Consider the following 10,051-nt stretch of genomic DNA (forward strand, 5'->3'; position numbering starts at 1 on the left):
AGGTGAGTGCATTGCCTGAGCCTGTGGGTTTGAGACCAGCCCAGGCAACTTGGTGCGATCTTGTCTCTATAATAAATAAAAAAATTAGCCAGGTGTAGTAGCGCATGCCTGTAGTTCTGGCTACTTGGAAGACTGAGGCAGAAGGATCGCCAGAGCCCAGCAGGCCGACACTGGGGTGAGCGTGAGTGTGCCACTGCACTCTGGCCTGGGCGACAGAGTGAGACTCAGAAAAAATGATTAGGGAGAAAAGAGGGAATTAGCAAGTAGACTAAGGGAGTGGCCTGTGAGGAGAAGAAAACCAAACTAATTGATGAAAATGTTTTAAGAAAATATTAATGATCAGCTTGGTTAAATGCTGCTGATGCATCAATGAAGATGAGGCTTGAAAATTGACCTTTGGGTTTAGAGAATGTCATTGATGATCTTGTCCAAACTTACTTCATTCTGGCTTGAAAGTCTGACTGTAGTGGATTTTAGAGAGTGAGAGGAGAAGAAAAGAGGAAAAAACTTTACCATGTTCTTTATTGGAGGTGGAGGCAGAAACATGCTGTGATAGCTTGATGGGGAAGTAGAGTCAAGAAAAGGTTTGCTGTGTTTTTATTTTTGTTTTGAGGAGGAATCTCATTCTGTCACCCAGGCTGGAGTGCAGTGGCACAGTCACGGCCACGCAGCCTCAGCCTGCTGGGCTCAGGCCAGCCTTATACCTCAGCCTTCCAAGTAGATGGAACTACAGACGCGTGCCACCACACTCAGCTAAATTTTTGATTTATTGTAGAAACGAGATCTTGCCAAGTTGTCCAGGCTGGTTTTGAACCCCTTGGCTCAGGCAATCCTCACCTCCGCCTTCCAAAGTGCTGGTAATGCAGGTGTGAGCCACGATCCCCATTGCTATGTTTTGTTTTTAAAGATGGGGAGAATAATAACATGTTGCATGCTAATAGGAATGAGCCAGGGAGAACGAGTGGAGTCTCCTTGATTGTGGGGTAGGATATAGGGTGTGTGAGGAATGGTTGAACTTAGGGAAATAGATGCTCATTGGTGGGTAAATATGATAGAAGTTTGCAGAAGTTCTCTTCTGTTTTCTTAGTGAAATAGGAAATAAGGTTATCATTTGAGAGTGAGAAAGGTGGAGAAGGATCGGAGATTTGAAGAAAAAAGGAGATGGTGTGAAATCAGGAGAGCGACAAAGTGGACCAGGAATATAGTGTGATTGCTGGGCATCATCAAGGGGCACTTGAAGCTCTGAAAGTCAGGGGTTTTTTGTTTTTTTTTTTTTGAGTTGGAGTCTCACTCTGTCTCCCAGACTGGAGTGCAGTGGCCACTCCCGGCCACTGTAGCCTTGACAATCCTGCTGGGCTCTGGCGATCCTTCTGCCTCAGCCTTTCCAGTAGCTGGAACTACAGGCGCAAGCTACCATGCCCAGCTAATTTTTGACTTATTGTAGAGATGAGGTCTCGCCAAGTTGCCCAGGCAGGTCTTGAACCCGCAGGCTCAGGCAATCCACTCACCTCAGCCTTCAAAAGCACTGGGATTACAAGCTGAGCCACCGAACCTGGCCAAAGTCAGGGTTTTAAAGTCAGAGAACGTTGTGTTTTCTCTAGTCAAGTCATATTAGCAGTACATATATATACTCATAGAGTAGGTGGGGAATTGCCAGAGTCCAGCTCCAGCGGGACAGGGTTTCCTGAAAGGGATGGCATCGGCACAAGAGAAAAAACTTGGACACTGACTCTGCTGCAAGCAGGACAAATGCTGATTGATTATTGTCTTTTCCAACTCCTTTTATACCCTACATGTTTTTTGTTTCCAAGGCAGTCAGTTACAATTTAATGGATTGGACAGGCAATGTATCTTTGCTCATCCTGTTTTGATCTTAAAACATTATCTTCCTAAACATTAACTATAAATTTTATAAACTTCTAACATTTCTTAATGATTACCATTTCTTAATGTCCATACAAAACTGACTTATTCCTATAATTATTACATTATAAGTTACTACCAAGTTCTAAGCACTACAATTATCACATAGATTAACAAGTCACACCTGTGACCTTCATACAGCAATTTGCAACTAGCTGGGGTAAAGCAACATTTTTAAGGTTTCTTAGCGGCAAGTTGGCCTGACTAGTTTTCCCTAATTTCACACCTGGTGTTTACAATCTGTGTTAATTATTTCCTGCCAGGGAGGATGAGCTTCAACATTTGCAAAACAAAAGGCCTCTGGGGCTCAAGTCATCTCAGTTACAATCTCTAACCAGAATTACAAACCTCCTTAACAAAGGGAAGTAAAGGCAAGGGTGCTGTAATATTTATGTGATTGTTAATTTTTTAAGTATAACATACCACATGTAGAAATTAAGTAAATATAATTTTTGCATTGGCACTCTTCCTAAAAATAGAAACTGTAGCTTTTCAAATTTCTCCAATTAGTTGCCAATCAGAAGAAATAAAATCTTACAAGTAATTATCTACCCACATCTGATATTTAAAATCTCTGTTGATAGTTTCCTGGCAAGGCCAATGAGTTCCCTGACAAACATTAAATCAATAACAAAAGTAGAAGAAGCAAGGGTCTCAGCTGCCTAGGTTTGCTTTGCGACCCCGGGTCTTCAGCCCCCTGGACTTTGTCAGCAGGAAGGCCTCCATGGGTGGCTCCCAACAGGGAATTGAATTGAATTAAAATTGGGTTTGTCAGGTGTATACTGGGTCTGACAGTTAAGTTCACGAACTCATCCTAGGAAAAGTGCTACATACCTCATTGATGAGTATCACTATGGTCACCTCCAAAGTACTTCCTTTGGGAAGCTGTGAACTTACCAGTACCTAGTCCATCAGTCAAAGCAATTTTGGAACTCTTTCTGGAATGGTTATCAGAGTTGTCTTCATGAGTTTGAATTAAAGCAACAAACATTCAGGTTTTTTTTTAAGATTGGCAAGAGTGGAAGTGAAATCAAGGACAAGTTTATGGAGATCATGCCATGAAGAAAATGGCAATATACAAATAGATTAAACATTTTTCTGACAGGAAAGAGTGTCACTGATGAAGGTTAGATTGGCCATTAATGAGTAGAAGTGATAAAAACATTGCAAAAATTCATCGAACTGTGTGTCAAAATTGTCGGCTGACTGTGAGAAGCATAGCAAACCAAATAAACATTGATAGAGAAACAGGAAAATCTTAACTGAAAATCTTGTCATGAGAAAGGTGTGTCCAAAAATGTTTCCAAAGCAGCTCTTGCAATCAGACAGTGCACCAGCTCACACAGCACAGTCTGTGAGGGAGTTTAGTCAGTGAACAAATAACTGTATTGCAATAGCCTCCATACTCATCTGATCTGGTCCCCAGTGTCTTTTTCTTTACCCAGTGATAAAGGAAGTAATGAAAGGAAGACATTTTTATGACATTCAGGATATCAAGAATAATAACGACAACAGCTCTGTTGGCCATTCCAGAAAAAGAATTCCAAAATTATTTTAACGGGTAGACTAGGTGCTGGCATTGGTGCATAGCTTCCCAAGGGGAGTACTTCAAAGGTGACCATAGTAACACTAATCAGTGAGGTATGTAGCGCTTTTTCTAGGATAAGTTTGTGAACTTAATTGTCAGACCTTGTACTAGAAGCATGCAAGACTTCTGTCTTTTCTGGAGGGAAATATAAGGGAAACAGATTGTTAGGTGATGACCAGGTTTTAGTTAGAGTAAGAAGGTGGTGGGGGAACTATGCTAAATGAGCTTCAGAGCAATAGTCTGCAATCTTTTTGTCATCAGAGATTGATTTCATGGAAGACAATTTTTTTTTTTCCACAGACAGGGCAGGAAGGAAATTATCAGACATTTAAATTTTTATAAGGAGCTAAGGAGCGGGTAACCTAGATCTCTTGCATCCTCAGTTCACAGTAGGTTTCCTGCTCGGGTGAGAATCTAATGCCCCTGCTGATCTGACAGGTGGTGGTGCTCAGCTTGCCCTCTGCTCCTAACAGGCCACGGACCCAAACCTGTTGGTTGGGGACCCTTGTGTTAGAGTATTTTAGAGCTTTAAGGAATTTTGCTGTTAAAGGGTCCCAAATACCAGATAGCATCCTGTGATTTTCGTTCTCTCTCTCTTTTTTTTTGGGGGGGGGGACAAGGTCTCACTCTGGTTCCCAGACTGGAATGCAGTAGCATAATCACGGCTATCGTGGCCTTGAGCTCCTGGGCTCAAGTAATCCTCCTTCCTCAGCCTCCTGAATAGCTGGGTCTACAGGCATACACCACCATGCCTGACTAATTATTTTTTTTTTTTGTAGAGATGAGGCCTTGTTTTGTTGTTCAAGCTGGTCTCTAACTCCTGGCCTCAAGCGATCCTCCTGCCTCAGCCTCCCAAACTGCTGAGATTACAGGTGTGAGCCACCGTGCCAGGCTTGATTTGTATGCCTGAAGGATCATGGTGTAATTTGCTCCTACCTAAGTAAGCCTATTTAAAAGAGAACATTTTACCTAGGAAATTGAAAGTTTGAATGGAGATAAGGAAAGATAGAATTTTGGCATCAGAATTGGAGGGTTGGGGGTACACTAAGGTCTATCAGGGTGCCTGAAGGATTCAAGCGAGGAACCTTCAAAACTTCTATCATGATTTTGTCTAGAATGTCTTTTCTCCTAGAGGTTTCCTTTTGGGATATAGGCTCTTCCTTTTGGTACTGTCCTGGTGGCTTATGTACAGTCATATGTTACTTAACAATGGGGATACATTCTGAGAAATGCATCATTAGGCATTTGTGGTGGTGTGTGGCCATCATAGAGTGAACTTACACAAACCTAGATGGTATATCCTACTTACTATACACTAAGCTGGCTGCTGTAGCCTGTTGCTCTTAGGAAGGCTACATACCTGTACAGCATGTTATTGTACTGAATACCGTAGGCAACTGTAAGCACAATGTTAAGTATCTAAACATATCTAAGCATAGAAAAGTTACAGTAAAATATCAAATAAAAGACTGAAACGGGCTACTTCTATGATCTTGAATGAAATTTGCAGGACCGGAAGATATTTTGATGAGTCAGTGAGTGAGTGGTAAATGAATGTGAGGTCATATATACACTACTGTACTGTGGACTTTATAAATGCTGTACAGGCTACATTAAATGTATTCAAAAATACTTGTCTTCAATAATAAGTTAACCTTAGCTTACTATAACTTTTTTACTTTGTTTATTTTTTGAGTCGGAGTCTCACTCTGTCACCCATGCTGGAATGCAGTGGCACGCTCACAGCTACCACAGCCTCGACGTGCTGGGCTCAGTCGATCCTTCCACCTCAGCCTTCCTAGTAACTGAAACTATAGGCATGCACCACCATGCCTGGCTAATTTTTTGATTTATTGTGGAGACATGGTCTCATCATGTTGGTCTCGTCATGTTGGTCTTGTCATGTTGGTCTTGAATCCTTTGGTTCAGGCAGTCCTCTCGCCTCCACCTTTCAAAAGTGCTGGGACTACAGGGGTGAGCCACCGCACCCAGCCTACTTCATAAGTTTTAAAATCCTTTGGCACAGAGTTGTTGATAGTATTCTCTTACTGTTCTTTTCTGTAGTATCTTTTATTGTACCTTTTACTCTTATTATCATATGCACTTTCTTTTTATTATTTTTTTTAAGTTTTGTAACAGTTTACTTGTGAAAAGTAGATAAGGAAACAGGAAGATTCATGGCAGAAAGACCTGCCATAGGCAACAGGAAAATTCATGGCAGAAAGACCTGCCATAGGCGAGTTTCTCAAGAAAGAAAAACCACATCTATATGTGCTTTCTGGATTTTTTTCCTTGTTTAATCTTTGTAGAGGTGTACCCATTTTATTAATCAAGGAACCAATTTTTTACCTTTGCTTATATCTTACTATCATATTAAAATCTAGATTTTTGCTTTTATCTTCATCTCTTTCACTTGAGTTTATTCTTTTAGTATTTTTTTGGCTGGACATTTAGCTCATTAATTTTCAGCCTTTGTTTTCTAATGTAAATACTTAGGCTTGTACATTTCCCTCAAAGCATCATTTAGACTGAATTGTACAGGATTTGAAATGCATGGACGGTTCCCTCTTGTTCACTTGTAAGAATTTCAAATTTTTAATTATGAATTTTTCTTTGATCCTTAAGTTATTTAAACAGTTTCAAATATTGGGGCTTACATTTTAATTTACATTCTGTTAATTGCATTGTGATCCATGAATATGATCTGAAAGGTTCCCATTGTCTGAATTTTTTTTCTTTATCAAATGACCATTGTCTGAAATTTATTGAATCTTGCTTAATAGTCAAGTTTTATAAGTACACCATGTATGCTTAAGAAGAATGAATGGATCTTATGTTTGCTGTATGCAGGAATAGGCATATATTAAGTGAAGCTTATTAATTGGGTTGTTAAAACCTTCTAAAATATCTCTGCTGATTATCTTTGTTTGATTCACTTTTTAGTAATTGAGGCAAATGTTTTAATCTTCTACTGTGATCCTAAATTAGTCTAAGGTTTTCATTTTGCTTTATGTATTTTGAGACTTTTGTTTGTTTGGTTTTTTTTGTTGTTGTTTTTTTTTTTTGAGTTGGAGTCTCACTCTGTCACCCAGACTGGAGTGCAGTAGCTGCTCCCGGCACCGCATCCTTGACCTGCTGGGCTCCAGCGATCCTTCCGCCTCAGCCTCCCAAGTAGCTGGAACTACAGGCGTGCACTACCACACTCGGCTAATTTTTCTATTTATTGTAGAGATGAGGTCTCACCAAATTGCCCAAGCAGGTCTCGAACCCGCGGGCTCAGGCAATCCACTCACCTCAGCCTCCCAAGGCGTGGGATTACAGGCAGAGCCATCGAGCCTGGCATATTTTGAGACTTTTATTTGGTTAATAATATTTAAGATTGTCATAGCAATCTGGTAGATTGAATGTTCATAATCAAGAGTAATAACCTGCACTATCCCTGCTGATGTTTAGCATCTATTTTTTCTCATATTATCTTTCTTTTAATTAGAATTTGCTTGATATCTTTTAAAATTCCTGTACCGTTGAACATTCCGTACTCTTATGCTTTAGGTATTTATGTTAGAAATGAAATATAGCTAGTTTTTGTTGTTGTTGTTAAATCTGACCATCATTTTTAGCTATCTTTCAAATGGCTTGTATCCTAGGATCACAGCAGCTCCTCTTGAGGTTTTTAGCTCACAATGGGAATCTCAAACTTGACTTCCCTCCTTTTTGGCTATTCAAAGCAACAATGTAAGCGTAACACTCTTGATTTAATAATCTAAATCACACTGGATTTAAGCAGAATTATTCTGATGTTTTAGGTATGTTATGAATAAGAGTATACAGTATGTCATCAATATTTAGCAAATTTAAAAAATTAAATAGTATAGAGCTATTTTTATGTACTTATCATGAAATAATTTTTTTCTTATTTTGTGGGTTAACTTATAAACCATTGTTTTTTGTTTTAGTCCCAGAAATCCTGGATAGAAAGCACTTTGACCAAGAGGGAATGTGTGTATATCATACCAAGTTCCAAGGACCCTCACAGGTAAGCATACCTTAATTTCTTCTGAGGTGTTCTAGAAATCTAGGTGAAAATTATGTTGCTGTTTGTTGAAAACAAAAATTATTAAGTAAATTATTTGTAGTTATTGTTAAATATTTAATTTTGGGGGGATTGGGAGAAGGAAACAGTGTTAAAGATATCTGTATTTTATAGTTTTTAGTGACATTTACAGCAGAAAACCTCTTCTCCTTTTTTTTTTTTTTGAGTTGAAGTCTCACTTTGTCTCCCAGACTGGAGTGCAGTGGCTGCTCCTGGCCACCGCAGCCTCGACCTACTGACCTCCAGCCATCCTTCTGCCTCAGCCTTCCAAGTAGCTGGAACTACAGGCGCGCACTACCACGCCCAGCTAATTTTTGATTTATTGTAGAGATGAGGTCTTGCCAAGTTGCCCAGGCGGGTCTCGAACCCGCGTGCTCAGGCAGTCCACTCAACTTGGCCTCCCAAAGGCGTGGGATTACAGGCTGAGCCCAGCGGAACACCTCTTCTTAAATGTTGCCCCATCGCTAAACTCCCTCAAGTAATGCTAGTATATTACAAAGAGGCAGTTAAGGCTCTCATTTTTTTTTTTAACTGATCCACTGATAATGAGACCTTTAAGATGTTGGTATGTCTATTGGGTATTTACTGAATATCTAACACAATGGTTCATGTGAAGAAAGCAGTATTAACTTAATAGTCACTCTTTTTATTTGCCAGCATATGGATATAGATCAACATTTACTAGAAAACCTATTATTAAAGACTGTGGGCATCTCTGATTCTCTTTTTGCTCTGTAAAATAGCTTTGATAATAGAAAAAATGTAAAAGTTAAAGGATATTAAGTGAAATTGAAGAAAAAGTAGATCTCATGAGGTACTTAAACACTTTTGCTAAATTTTTTCTTTTTTCTGAGGCCTAAAAATAGAAAAAAAACTTAAGCAAGCAAATCCAAGATAGAGTTATTTCCTAACCTATACAGCACTTTTCTTCAAAGGCACATAGAAAAAAATTAAAATTGACAAAGGACATTGACAAAATTTTGGGATTTTCTTATCTTCCCATCTTTTTTCAAATCTTCAGTTACCTTCTCTACAACTTTTACTTCCATTAGGTATATAACTCTTATGAAAACATAGCTGCATAGTTAATTTTTTTTTTTTTTTTTGAGTTGGAGTCTCACTCAATCGCCCAGACTGTAGTGCAGTGACCGCTCCCGGCCACCGCAGCCTTGACCTGCTGGACTCCGGCGATCCTTCCACCTCAGCCTTCCAAGTAGCTGAAACTACAGGCGCACACTACCACACCCAGCTAACTTTTTTGATTTATTGTAGAGATGAGATCTCATCAAGTTGCCCAGGCGGGTCTTGAACCCACAGGCTCAGGCAATTCACTCACCTCAGCCTCCCAAAGTGCGGGATTACAGGCTGAGCCACCGAACCCAGCCGGATGTTATTCTTTTTTGTACTTTTCCAATTGTATTCAAGTAATTTCCAGGTATATAAAGTATACATTGATATCTCATTTTAGATTGTATTTCTTTGATTATTAATGGAGATAACTGCCTTAACCCAACTTGCTGCAGTGATCTCTTTTTTCTTTTAAATAGACATGAGAAAGAAGCTTTTTAAAAATCACATTTAAATTTAAACCTTTTATTCATTCAGTGGCAACCCCTTTAGGAAGATAGAAAACTCTACTGGGCGCGGTGGCTCATGCCTGTAATCAGCACTTTGGGAGGCCAAATCAAAAGGATCTCTTGAGCCCAGGCGTTCGAGGCCAGCCTAGGCAACACAGTGAGACCACGTCTTTACCAAAAAAAATTCAAAAACTTAACCGGGTGTGGTGGTGCATGTCTGTAGTCCCAGCTACTCAGGAGGCTGTGACAGAAGGATCACTTGAGCCCACCAGGCCGAGGCTGTGGTGAGCCGTGATGGTGCCACCGTACTTCAGCCTGGGCAACAGAGCGAAACCCCAACTCAAAACAAAATCATAATGTTTCTTGATCTGATGATTTATTGTTAAAGGTTATTTGGGGGAAAAGAAAGAACTGTTGTTGGACAGACTGTTAGGCTCCAGGAGTTCCCATATTAATTAATTTATTTATTTTGAGGTTAAAAAATGTTTGTTAGCCAGGCTCGGTGGCTCAGCCTGTACCCCGTGCCTTTGGGAGGCTGAGGTGAGTGGATTGCCTGAGCTCATAGGTTCGAGACCCGCCTGGGCAGTGAGACCTCATCTCTACAATAAATCAAAAACTAGCCGGGCGTGGTAGCGCGTGCCTGTGGTTCCAGCTCCTTGGAAGGCTGAGGCAGAAGCATCACGGGAGCGCAGCAGGTCGAGGCTGGGCGACAGAGTGAGACTCCAACTCAAAACAAAAAAAAGTTTGTTTATTGTTTATGTATTTATTTATATTTATTTTCTTGAGTTGGAGTCTCACTCTGTCGCCCAGACTGGAATGCAGTGGCCGCTCCCGGCCACCGCAGCCTCGACCTACTGGGCTCCGGCGATC

General features: G+C 40.3%; 1 protein-coding gene across 2 annotated transcripts in view; it reads left to right on the forward strand.

The window, feature by feature from the left end:
• The window catches only part of TRPM7 (transient receptor potential cation channel subfamily M member 7), a 133,651-nt gene that overhangs the window by 28,539 nt on the left and 95,061 nt on the right, over positions 1–10,051 (forward strand). For both annotated transcript variants that reach the window (XM_008071778.2, XM_008071779.2), the window contains exon 2: positions 7,468–7,547. In XM_008071778.2, coding sequence (XP_008069969.1) covers positions 7,468–7,547 — 80 coding nt within the window. The remainder of the gene's footprint in view (positions 1–7,467; positions 7,548–10,051) is intronic.

This window comes from Carlito syrichta, unplaced genomic scaffold, assembly GCF_000164805.1.
Source record: "Carlito syrichta isolate Samal-C Ts95f unplaced genomic scaffold, Tarsius_syrichta-2.0.1 Scaffold314724, whole genome shotgun sequence".
Classification (NCBI taxonomy): Eukaryota; Metazoa; Chordata; class Mammalia; order Primates; family Tarsiidae; genus Carlito; species Carlito syrichta.